A 13390-nucleotide genomic window follows, 5' to 3' on the forward strand; every position below is an offset into this window, starting at 1 on the left:
TTTGTGTATGAAGGTGCCAGTTCTACATGCTTAGTAACTCCAGTTTCAGTTTTAGGTTTCCTTATGTGGTTCTGCATTGAAAAATGGAACTGTAAGGGCAGCTTTGTGAGAGTCCGTGTTACAGTCTCTCAGTTATGTGCTTATAAGATGCACTCCTCCATGTATAAGTAACACCGATATCTTACTTGCTAAACTGTAGCTGGGACTTTTATTTCTTATACCTTGTTGGCAATAAGGGAGCTCTTGCTTATTCAGTTAGACCTGTACAGCCCATTGTCCTTAAATTACACCCTGAGTGACAATTTTGTGATTTCTCTGCACTTCTAATTGCCTTTCATGGGTTCGCAAAGGTGCAAGAGAACATAATTAGTAAATGGTTCTGCTGGTTGATCAGTGGGATTGTCTATTTGTAGCTGGAAGTTGGATGTGATTTAGTAATTTTTAGATATATTTGCCAATGGGACAGGAATAAGTGTCTATAAAAAGTGAATTATGTTAATATGTTTGTGTTACTCCCCAGTCCTCAACCAAGAATTATAATATAGTGGGCACTGTTATAAATTTAACAGCTATAATTATGCTGCCATGGTACCTCCAGTTCTATGGGGTTTACACAAATTCTGTTTGAACAGCACCCATAACTCTTTGAAATCCAGGGGAGGTGAAGGTGTTTGTCACCATAAAAGAAATATTTTGCATTCTGAATGCTCAAGCCCATGCTTCAAGCCATGAACAACGAATGTCTGAGAGTTCAGTGTTGCTCTTTATGTACCTAATAAATAGATTGTTTGTAAAATTATCCACTCCTTCTCTAGCAAAACTGTGTCCAGACATAGTTACATCTGTACTGTTAGATGAGTAAGTTTACTTTCTAGGTAACATGCATAATTTTTTGATTCTGCATTAAGAGGAACAAGGTATTAAACAAGATTTTTGTACAGAATATTTTGGCTAATATTTCTGTTCATGTCACCGAGACAGAAATTTTTTTTTCCTTCTGCAGAATTCTACTTTGACGATTGAAGAATTTCATTCCAAACTGCAAGAAGCTACTAACTTCCCACTGCGACCTTTTGTCATCCCATTTTTGAAGGTATTGCACAGTTCACTGATCTGGAAACTATTTCAAACCATATAGTTGCTAGGTCACAGACGTATGTTACGGTTTTTCTTTTTTAAGAGAGTCAAGAAAATGAATCTAACGCATAAAGGCTTTTTTCTATAGTTCTATAATGGATGAACTCCATTAGCCCATTTCTAACCACTGACCATTTCTAACTGTTAAGAGAAGTTGTTGGTTCCCTAAATTTGCACACACTATGTGGTTTCTTCTTTATTTTTATGTTAAAAGTGACTGTGTATTGAGAAGCTTTTTACAAGCGAAGAATTGGAACCTAATTACGAACTCAGTAATGCTAATGTAAATTCAGAGGGCTTGATTTGGCTATGTCCAATTTGCACAGAATTAGGGGTAGTGTATTCTTCTACCCTTTCATAGAATGGAACACGCTGTCCCTGCCTGATAAGAATATGAACACAGGGGAGCTGATAAGCATCTGATATTTATTTTCTGGCCACATTCACATGACTTGGGTCATGGGCACAAAAGCTTTTATTTGTCTCAGTCAAATAGCAGTGAACAATATCCATTGTCTTCAGTGGTGGATTATCTATCTTGTCATTTAAGGGTAAAACAGACAAACCAAACCCAGACTGCAAACATAAAATGAGGTGTGAGGTGAAGATTAGGGTGGAAAACTTGGCCTGCCTTCCATGCAAGAATATTTTACCTTTCATTGACTGACTGAGTAACTGCTGTCTCTGAACTTCAGTGGCTTTCTGATCATGTGATCTTGTTTTCTCAGAATATTTCCTATTTTCATTGCTCTGTTCACCACTGAGGCTATGTCTAGACTGCAGGATTTTGTCAACAAAACCTGCAGAGCATCCAGATTGCCAAGCACTTTCTGTTGACGGTAAGTCAACTGAACGCAGCACTTTTGTCGACAGCCATCCCCGGCTCACCGCGAGAAAGAACATTGCTGTCAACAGATCTGTCAACAAAACTCTGGTCTGGACATCCCAGGGGGCTTCTGTCGACAGAAAAGGCCTCCGGGGTGCCACGCAGGTGCCCCAGCAGACACCCTGTCCATAGCAAGCGGTGCTCTATGGTTCCTGCCGCCAGCCATTCTTAAAGCCGCAGGGAGCCTGGGAAACCCTGTGTCAGGAAGCTGAGAGCGTGGGAGCAGCAGAGCAACAGGTTGCTCCCTAAATACCCTCACAGACGCATGTGCGCAGTGAGCCGCGATGGCAAAGGCCTCCAGAGACCCCCCTGGGTCTTGAGGAATCAGCCTGAGGGGTCCCAGGACCCACCTCAGAGCTGGAGCAGGGCCAAGGTCCAGGCCCTTTTGGACCTCTGGGCGGGAGAAGAACACCCCGCAGGACCCCAAGACCAAGTAGCAGGACTCAGTGATCTACACCAGGAGAGCCACTGCCCTGGCTGAATGCCTCCCTCTCCCTCACAACATGGATCAGGTCCAGGCTATGGCAAAGGAGCAGAGGCAGTGCTATGTCTGGGCCTGGGATGCTGCCCGATGCTTTGGGGCAGGATCTGCCCCTATTACTGGGTGCTACACACCATCCTGGGGCGGGGACAAATCCCCACCATGCTGCAGCATTGATCCAGTGCTCAAGGGCCCCCCAGCACAGTGGCAGCCCCCACAGGAGCAGGAGGAGGCAGCCCAGCCACAACTCCCACTGGAGCAGGACTCAGAGGCCAGCAGCCTCATCCTCATCCTGGACCTGGTCCCTGGCAGCCAGGCCATGTCCCAGGCATCTTCGGAGCTGGGCGAGGGTCTCCCCGGTGAGTACCCCATGTGTTACACAGCCCGGCCCGTGGGTGGCAGGTGCAGATGGGGTGTTCTGCAAGTATGGTTCACCCAGCCTGTGGGGGAGCTTGCGCTGCAGACCCAGCATGTGGACCCACATGCCGTGGGAGTGTGCGCCCCAGGCGGCATCCTGCTGCCAGCCTCACGGGAGGCCTGATGAGCCCCAGGCCCTGGGAAGTGGGGCCCTCCCGGCACCTGCCATGACTGGAAGGGAGTTAGCCACGAGGATGCTTGCCTGACCCCAGAAACACCGAGGGGTGCAGCACCCAGAACACGGGCATGTCTACAGACGGGAGACAGCTCCCATTCCCACAGACAGTGCTGTGAGCTGCAAGGGTGTGTGTGGGCCCCAAGGATGGTGAGGCTGCTCCCAGCTCCCCTGCCACCCATGAGGGAACCCCTTTGTGGCCAGACACCCGCCTTGGCCGCTAGCCTGTCGAGTTGGAGGTGTGTGGCGTGCAGCGGTCAGCACATTCCCAATGGCACTGTGGTGCCCCTGTGCTGCAAGGACCACTATGCAGGCTGTGCATGGCTCTGCTCCCAGGACATCCTCGTCCCTTGCCCCAGGCGGTGTTGTTCGGTGTTCATGGTGGAGTTCACAGCCTCAGGGGCAGCGCTGCATGAATGACTCACTGCCTCTGCTCCTCATCTTCCTTACAGCTGGACCCGCACTGACTGAGGGCAGAGCCACTCCGACATTCCCAGCAGGCTGAGCCCGCAGACAGAGGAGCCATTGGCAGGTTTATGAAGACCTCCAGCGGGACCACAGTGGCTCTCTGTGGGTCATCCAGGGCACAGTGGAGTGGTGGCTCAGGGCCATCATGGAGTGGTAGTCATGGGCCTGGGATCAGCTCGTGTCCTGCTTTGACACCTTCTGGTGGGACATGATGGCCCAGCTGTCCGTGGCTGCCGCTCTGCCCCTGCCAGCCCTCCTGCAGGGCATCCTGGACGCCTGTGTGCTCCAATGGATGAAGGCCATGGCTGCCCACTGGCCTCCTAGCCTCTCCTGCTCCCCTGCCCACCCAGACTCTGTTGCAGCCCCTCCCTGCCCATACTGCTCCCTGCTCCTGGCACCAGCCCAGCCCCAATGGGGGCCCCAAACCTGTGTCAGGAGGGGATCCTGAGGCTGATACCATCTGGGGTCTCACTCCCACTCGGGTTCATGGCTCTCCACTCCCCTATGTTCTGAGACCCCTCACCCCCTGTCCCAAGCCCCAAACAAGTTCTGAGGCCTCCCACCTCCTGTCCCAAGCCCCCCACGCTATAAATAGCTATGCACATCTTATCTGTAAATAGTTTTGCATGGCACTGTGTTTGTTTTGCACAAGTTTGTTTGTTTGTTTATTTATTTATTTATTGCGTAAAAGCCACTTAATTGTTCACCACACCCATGTCTGGGCACGTTCCACCGCAATTTGGTGGACATTGTTCTTCCCCACATCCAGGTGGGTAAGCAAGCACTTGATGTGTGCCTTGAGGCAGCTGAAGGCGTATTCAGCCTGCATCCTGACCCAGTTGAGGCGGGCATTGAACGGTTCCAGGCTGGGGTCCAGCTGGTTGGCATAGAGCTTCATAAGCCAGATGAGGGGGTAGGCCACATTCTCCATGATGCAGAGCAGCACCTGAACATCACTGACCTTCAGCTCATGGTGGGGGGTGAATGTACCCATCCCCATCCTCTGGCACAGGCCTGAGTTGCAGAACACATGGGTGATGTGTACCTGGCCCACCAACCCTACATAAATGTACCTGAACTGTCCTCAGTGCCTGCAGCACCATTGAGAAGTAGCCCGTGCAGTTTAGGTACTTGGCTGTGCAATGCTCCAGGGCATGTATCAGGATGTGGGTCCCATTGACTGTCCCAACAGTTTAGGAACCCCGAGTGGCGAGTCTGGCCATGACTTTGTCAATGTCTCCAGGATGGATGACACTCAGCAACAGGATTGTGTTGATGGCCATCACGACCTGCAGGGGAGGGCAACCAACGCACTTCTGGGACTTGTGGAGGGAGTCTCTGGGCCCCAAGGGGGTCCCTGGCCCCCTCCCATTCATTCCTCCCCAAGCTGTATGGGAGCCACCCCCCATGAGGCTGCCCCTCCCCAGCAGCAGGGCTGTGTGAGGATGGGATAGCATAGTCCCCTGAGAACAAGGCTTCACTCCACACACCCCAGCCTCACCTCTGTCACCCCCAAACCCACTATTTGAGGGTCCCCCTTTGGCAGGACACTTCCCTTGTGCAGGGACGTCAGCCCAAGAATACATTGCTTCCATGTGGAGGTTCCCGATGGACCTCCCCACGCCTAATTGGTTGCCCACCAAGCAGTAGCTGGCAGGGGTGGCAAGCTTCCTGAGGGAGACTGCAAGCTGCATCTCCATGGGCATGGCGGGCTGCACGCGAGCCTCTTGTGTCCAGAGGGTGGGGACAAGCCAGGCACAGAGCTCCAGGAAGGTGCTCCAAGAAGGTGCTTTGGCATTTGGATGTTCTGAAGCCACTGCTGGTTATCCCACTGCCCCATGACCAGCCTGTTCCACCAGTTGGAACGGGTGCAGTGCCTCCTGTGCACCTGAGAGGACCGGGGGGCAGGTGCAGGTGTGAACATCCTGCAGATTGGCCAAGGTCCTCGCATGTGCTCTCAGACTCAACCTTTGTGAGGAAGGAGAGGACAGCTGTCAGGAAGTTCAGCAGCTGCTGCAGGATCTGTGAGTGGGGCCACCACAAGCCCAAGGGCAGCTCCGGCAGCATGGCCCCCTGAACCAGGTGTGTCACTCATGAAGCCCTGTGCCATCTGTGCCGTCCTTTGAGGAGGTAGGCATTCCCGCAGCACAGGCAGGAAACGGGTGTAAAGACACTTCTCGCCGGAGCTCCCAGAAGGAGCAGATGACCTGCGACCCTGTCTGACATGGTTCTGGGTGGCCATTTTGCCGATAGAGTGACCAGGCAGTCCAACGGCTCTCTGTCAACAGAGCGGATCGCTCTTCTAATCCACTTTGCAGTCTGTATGCCATTTGACGACAGAAGCTTTGTTGCACGATATCTTCTGACGCAAACTTCTGCCGACAAATCCCTGAGGTGTTTGCTGCTCCAGTTGTTTTTCATTGTGTTGCATTTTTCTCAGTGCATGTTTTTTGTCACTATCTGGATGTCTGCAAAAAGCAGAGCTGTTGTCTTCCTTGTTGTTTGTGTATGGCTATGTCTACACTAGAAGCATCTGTCTACAGAAGTTATTGTTGGAAGAGACGTTCCGACAAAACTTCTGTTGATAGATCACGTCTATACGAAAAAGCAGATCGATCTTTTAATTGTCAACAGAAGGCCCCCCAGAGCATCGACACAGCTTTTTTGTCAACATTTTCTGTCGACAAAATGAATTTTGCATGTAGATGCTCCACGAATTTTGTCAACAAAATCCCAGTTTTGTCAACAAAACTCTGTAGTGTGGATGTAACCATATATGTGTCTTCTGTGCCTTCTGGATAGCTCTGTCATATTACATTGCTGTTGATAACATAGCAGTTACATTGGTAGACTAAGAAAGCCTTTCTCTTCTAATCTAATCTACTCTAATCTTCTCAGCCTGTAGTGGTGGTAGTGGTTTAACATACATTTTGGTGTTGTAGTCCGTTATAGTTTGTTTTGTAATTGCTTCAGAGTTAGTTGTCTGGCTCCAGAATCTTGCTAGAAGTTGGCACTCAGAGTTATTCTGCCTGTAACTGTTCAACCAATGAAGCTCTATCTGACCTATTTCAACATTCTAAGGGTTGAATATGGATCTCCTGAATCTATTAGTTTTATTTTAGTTTGTCTCAAGGTCTTTTCTGTTTGTACTGACTTTTCTGATAACATAATAAGAGCCTTACATAGCATGCTTGAACTGATTCACAAGTTTTAATTCCTTTAATGTGAAATTCACCCTATCCAGGAAGTCCTGTGCTGCACTTAAGTCTTCGAAAGAGTTTAAGTCACACTAACTTTTTGTAGAGGTCTTGGATAAGGCTCTCTGTTCTGGCTTGAATCTCGCCTGTAATAATCATGGATCCTTTACAGCTCTTACTATATTTTACTAATAATTCTTAATAAGCAGTAAGTTAACCTTTAAAATTTACTTTTCTTGGATCTGGAAAAGTTTGTTAATGTGTTTTTTTTACAACACAGATTAGCACATACTCAAAATAGAGACCATTAGAAAGAATCAAAAATACTCTTGCAAGAGGATAGTAGAGTAGTAAAGAAAATATGATAGTGGTAATGCGTGTGGGTTTTTTTAAAAAGCCAGTCAATAATTTGTACAAACTCTTAGATTTTAATTTGTTGAAATATCTCATTTCTGTCAGTGCTTGTTAGAAGAAAAATATTTCTTGATGCAAATGTATTAAATTAAAAAGCTTAAGCAAATACTAATCACATAATTGCTTTTTTATTTAATAATAAAAACACTCAGAATTAATTTCATTTTACTTAGAACAAATATTTTGTTAGTTATTAGAACTTAACTTATTTTATAGCACACCCATAACATTTTATATGATCCTTCATCATAAATCTTTTCTTAATTCACATCTTCAAAAGCAGTTCAGTTAAATGCCTAGTATTTGGCTGTTTCAAAAAGGGAGTATTTTGCTGTAAGAATTTCATCATCTGAATGCCATTTCCTGTGTGAATACCACTGGTTTCTTTGCTCTGTAAAAATGGCTCCCTTCAGGGTCAAGTTGGCAGCTGAAAAAAATTAAAGAAAGATTACAAGGACACTTCCAGATTCTTCTATCACTACTGCATACCATATGGTTACCATATCGTTTAGTTGGGATCATTGGAATCAAAGATGCAACTTTTTTTTTTCTAATTTTAGTGCTTTTCCTCAAAGGAGACATTAATGACAAAAACCATATGGTTGTGGGAACACGGGCCTTAATAAGTGCATTCAAACGCTGCTGTAACAATATGCATTAAAGTCTTGTTTTCATTAAGCTAATGTAACCCTCAGACCCTCAATTCCATTTTGCATTTATGGAGAAACATTTACTGGAATGATATTAGACACCATTCTAATTACCTAATCTGGCAGCAGAATTAGAGCAAACAAAATTGCTTTGTATTACCATATTTTTTAAATTGGCAGAAGATGTTTATGGAATTGCTAAATTAAACAGAGTACCAAGTGAAAGACACACATCTTGTGTTATCTATCTATTTGAATTTGGAAACAGCAATGTACATGATTCTGATTTAGTTATTCAGTTGCATCATAGAAAGGGTGGATGAAACATTAAGGTAAAAATCTTCCCCATTTCTAGCTAGTTCTCCAGCCTCTGTAAGTATTGAATCTCTCTCTCTGAAGGAAGTACTTGTGGACACAGTGCCTTTTTTCTATTCGTGACCACTAATTCACAATTCAATTTTATTAATTTAGCACACTTGTACAAGTATTCAGCCAGGGTTTTTTTTTTCCAGACTATATTTGATATCATTTTAAATTGAGAAATTATTATGCACTTCAGACTCCTGAAAATAAATGCTAGTTGTATTACTCCATTGCAGAATCCTGAATTTATATTCAGTACTACAGTTGATCTTAAGATACATACGTATTAAAGGCTGGTCCTGGCTGTGAGCCAGCAAATGCTTTGCCAAAATACATCTGCGTGCAAGATGTCCAGCATGTGAGTCCATTTTCCTAATTATCATTCAGGAATTTGTCTCTTTGAGACTTTATAACTACATTTATTTGCTTTGTTAAATATCGCCAGTCTTCCTGAGGGAAGAAACAAGATTGTTTTTAGAGGAAAAGCACTCACATACATGTTTTTTAGCAAGAGCCTATATGGCTAATCTCTACATGGAAACAAACACTGGGACAAGATATAAAATCCTCCCACTACTCTTTATCTTGGCCATTTGAGATGGTTATTGAAAAGGAGTGTGCACTGTGTGTTCATAATGAGTTTAAATGAGGGTAGCTTTAATTAACTTATTTATGTGAAGAGTTTACTGCTGAGTTTTTTTCCTTGCCTTCCTTCTTCCATCCTCCTCCCTGCAAAGCAGAGATCCTCGACATCCTATACAGACCCCTGAGGAGACTGTGATTGTTCCCTCCTCCCACCACACACTGCTTTAACTTGTTCTTGCCTGAGGCAGTGTATTGCCACCATCATGTCAGGAAGAAGACCAGATGCTTAGGCTAATGGTGTATGGTTTAGCGTGGGTCTGATTCTGCCAGTCTCTCTCATGTAAGAGAGATCATTAATATGAAGCATGGGTGGCAGAACTAGGCCTTCAGTATGCTTTCTTTGTGTACATTCTGATTGCCCAGCAAGGGGCTGAGTTGGGCAAAGCCTGCCTCTGAATGACACCCAAATATCCCCAGGCAACTGACTAACCCACCCACTGGCTGCCCTTCTGGTTGTGAAGACATTTATTCTTGCAACAGGTCCCTATTTTGAACACCTGTCTGAGAGGTATAATGCGTACGGGCCTGGAGTGGGACTCAGGACACTTGGATTCTAATGCAAGCTTTTCCTTTGCCATGCAAGTTACTGCTTCTTTTGCTGCTTTCCACCCTTTGTCTATTTCGTCTGTCTAGACTGTAAGTTCTGGAGCAGGGACTGTCTTTTAGGGCTTGTCGGGTGGAGCTGCATGAAACTGATCTGTTTGGTGTCAGCAGTTGACCCCTGTACTCCTCACTATCATGAGGTGTAAGGGAGGTCAATGGGAGTAATGCTCCCGTCGACCTCCCTCAGTGAAGACAGTCAGGTAAGTCAATTTCAGATATGTTGATTCTAGCTACGCAATTGCCATAGCTAGAATTGTGTATCTGAATCAACTTATTCCCCTAGTGTAGACCTGGCCTTACTGAGGGCTTGTACACTGCACAATAGTGCCTTGATCTCAACGGGGGCATCTAGATGCTATTTTGAATATAATAATAAATGAAAGTTTAGCCATATGTTTATCTTCCAGCACTTTTGTGGAGGAAGATAAAGACAGTGTGCACATTGGGGTACAAACCTGCAGCGGGGTGGTTCTTTGGCTTCACAGGAGATGAGAAGATACCATGTTAAGAATGTATTTGGGACCTCCTGAGACTAGGGCGACCACCTTTCCAAAACTGCAAAATGCGACACATGCAGGAGCCCTGCCCCACTTCATAACCTTGCTTCTGCTCCTATTCTTCCCCTTAGGCCCCACCGCCTGGCCAGCCTGGAAGGCAGAGCCAAACAATGGTAAAAACCACCCAGATCTGCTGTGGGGTGCATAGGCATGGGAAATACAGGGGTGGGGGTGGGGCTGCAGCCCCCCCAGGTTTTTCACCTGGCTCCCCCACCCCTGCAGGCTGGCCCTGCTGCCAGCTGCACTGGCCATGGCCTCCCTGCAGTCCCCTGGGGTCCTTCCAGCCCTGTTGCAGGCTGCACCATCCCCTGCCCAGTCCCGCTGGCCCTGGGCTCATGCTGCTGGCCTTGGGGTCATACAGCTGTCCCAGGGGTCTGCAGCTACCCCACAGCTCTGGCCCCAGCCTGGGGTAGTGAAGTCTGCCAACTCTCTTGGACTGCCATTTGCAATACTGGAGTGTAGTTCCGTCTGGTCTGAGAGGGTTGACAACCCAATCTCAACAGATCTAAAGAGAGGGACTGCTGCTCAGCACCCCCACTGCAAAAATAGTTCCAGCGCCAGTGGTGGGGAACCCCAGACCTACCTGCCATGGCGGGGTATCCAAGAACAGTGCCTGGCCCATGGTCCTGTCCCCCAAGAAGCATTGCCCAGGTCACACAGAGGGTCCAGCACTCTGGGACTCCCCCCAGTGACCTGGGATCCCACACAATGACCTAGTTAAAGTTGTCTCCTAACTAGCAGAAGGTTTAAGCAAGGAGCTAGAATCCAGCAATTTGAGTACTAACGCGATTCCATGTGTGGCTTTGGATAAATTATATTAATCTCTTCCCCATTCTTCCTTATGTGTAAAGTGGGGATGTTGCTACATTCCTACCTCAGATGAGCGTTTTGGGAGTTAATTTAAAGAGTACTGAAGATGGAAAGCACTATGTAATTATATAACTCTATTGTAATCCAGGCTCTGATCCTACGATTTCTCCTGAATGTTATATCTGTGTAATTCTCTTTGCCTTGTTAGTTTCACTGTCTCCCACCATCAAGTCAGGCAGCCATCTGGACGAATTTTATGCTTATGTGTGAAGAGCTCTTAAAGTCTTCTCTCCCCAACATCCCAGTTGTGGTGGTTGCCCCCGCCATCCAAAAATTGGAAAGACATCTACAAGATGGTAGTTATCTTCTGAAGAATGAATATAGCTAGGCTATTGCTTTGTTCACTTTTATTAACTACAATGTGCAAAAGATACTATAAACTTTTTTAGAATCCTAAATGTCTACATCAGTGTCTTTCTAGCTGAGTGTAGACCCAGCCTCAGAGCCTGGACTGACTGACTCAGGCTCTCACTGCTGGGCTAGCAATAGCAGTATAGCCTGCAAGGTTCATGGGTCTTGGAGCCTAGGCTCCAGCTGAAGCTCAAATATCTACAGTACAATTTTAATCTCCAAAGCCCAAGTCCCCGCCTCCCCTGCCCCATCTGTCCAAGTCATTTGGCCCAGGCTCTGCGATTTGTGGCAGCTTTTGCTTTTGGCTTTTGTTAAGTAGCTATACCCTTAGTCCCTAGGAAGAATATTATTATTTCTAAATGCAGGAAGGCTGTAGCAGGAAGTGCTATCAGTTGGATGGGGATAACTCGGTGGTTTGGCCATTGGCCTGCTAAACCCAGGGTTGTGAGCCCAGTCTTTCAGGGGGCCATTTAGAGAACTGGGGCAAATTGATTAAAAAAAAAAATCTGTCAGGGATGGTGATAGGTCCTGCCGTGAGTGCAGGGGACTGCACTCAATGACCTCTCAAGGTCCCTTTCAGTTCTATGAGATAGGTAAAATTGTGATTAAGGCTGATACCCATTTGCTTATATGTTGCGCATCTTTTGATCATGAGGATGTGGTAATTGGTGCTTGGTGTCTGATTTAACTAAGATGACAAAGCATTTTCTCTTACAACTTCTTTCTCATGTGTTTGAAATTTTCAAAACAGTTTTCCATTTTTGGTGTATCTCAAAAGGTTAATTTCTTTGTAAAGATGGAGCAAATCTTTCTCAGCCACTTATAATTTAAAAATACAAAATTCATTTAAAATGAAATTTCATAGCACTAGTTAAGTGTTTAAAAGTCATGAGAAAGTCAACAAGATGCATCTAACTTTTACTCATAGCACATTTATGTTATGCTATTTTTATAATCTATTCAAATGTTTTAAAATTGCTTGTATATCTGATGAGATTATAACAAATATGTAGTATTTGATAACTTCTCCGGTATGTAGTAGCAGAACTGAGCAGTGCAGCTAATGCATAAATATGTGCCAAGTTAGAATTGGGTGTTGGATATATGTTAATGAAAATGAAAGTTAGTATTTTGCAATCTGAATGCTAAATGTACAGAGTGAGGGTTGTTTTGCATGGAAAAGAGTACAGCAGCATAGAAATACAAATATTGCATAATAGCCAAAAAGGAGGCAAAGGGAGCTAGTGCTGACCTCTTGCCTGCCTTTAAATATTTGGATCTAAAGTTTTTTTCTTTCTTGTAGCATTTTCAGTTTTGTATTATGCTTCAGCAAGTAAACTCTTCCACTCTCAGGTGTGTGCACACATGTATCTCAACTGTGATTCAAGCCCCTAATGAGTCAATATGGTTTAGGACATCTAACTAAAGTAAATATGACTTAAGAAGAGCAAAATAGACTCATCCCAGAGGAGGCTTTTAATTGATCTTTAATTTTGCTCCTTTATCTTTCGAAACTGCCTGAGAGCTGTTCAGCTGCTCCCTTAATTTCTGAAACACTCTTACAGGCCAATCTGCCCCTGCTGCAGCGGGAGCTCCTGCACTGTGCAAGGCTGGCCAAGCAGAACCCCGCCCAGTACCTCGCTCAGCATGAACAGCTGCTTCTGGATGCCAGCACCACCTCACCTGTTGACTCCTCAGAGCTGCTTCTCGATGTGAACGAAAACGGGAAGAGGCGAACTCCAGACAGGTGAGAAGACCAGAATGCTAATACCTGGCAACTGTGAATGTGGTTTAGGATGTATAACGAATGTGCTGATGTCTATTACAGCTAGAGTGGTGTGGCATGCTCCTTTCATTCTACAAAACTTGGGCTGAGTTGTCCAAGAATTTTTTTCCAGTTACAGCTGAGTATTGAGCAAATTGTACTTAGACACACGTGAAATGCTCCCATTGACTCCATGCAGTGGACCTCTACTGCATGCACACGTGAAGCCTTAGGGCAGAATGTAACTGTACGAAATTAGGAACAATACAGACCTATTTGTGTCACTATTTCTAGCCACTTGGTGCGTAATGTTTGTATGCAGTTTGAAGTGATTAGCGGATCATTCCTACTCTATATGCAAATCTGTCTGTATTTGGCTTTTGTCTGAGAAAATATTAAATATGGAAAAGT

General features: G+C 45.8%; 1 protein-coding gene across 7 annotated transcripts in view; it reads left to right on the forward strand.

Annotated features, from left to right (window-relative positions):
- RUNX1T1 (RUNX1 partner transcriptional co-repressor 1) overlaps positions 1 to 13390 on the forward strand; it is a 151023-nt gene that overhangs the window by 83869 nt on the left and 53764 nt on the right. For 6 of the 7 annotated variants that reach the window (XM_074986952.1, XM_074986950.1, XM_074986948.1 and 3 more), the window contains 2 exons: positions 1004 to 1093; positions 12780 to 12961. In XM_074986952.1, coding sequence (XP_074843053.1) covers positions 1004 to 1093; positions 12780 to 12961 — 272 coding nt within the window. The remainder of the gene's footprint in view (positions 1 to 1003; positions 1094 to 12779; positions 12962 to 13390) is intronic. The other variant, XM_074986951.1, reaches the window with a different exon arrangement.

This window comes from Carettochelys insculpta, chromosome 2 (assembly GCF_033958435.1).
Source record: "Carettochelys insculpta isolate YL-2023 chromosome 2, ASM3395843v1, whole genome shotgun sequence".
Taxonomy (NCBI): domain Eukaryota; kingdom Metazoa; phylum Chordata; order Testudines; family Carettochelyidae; genus Carettochelys; species Carettochelys insculpta.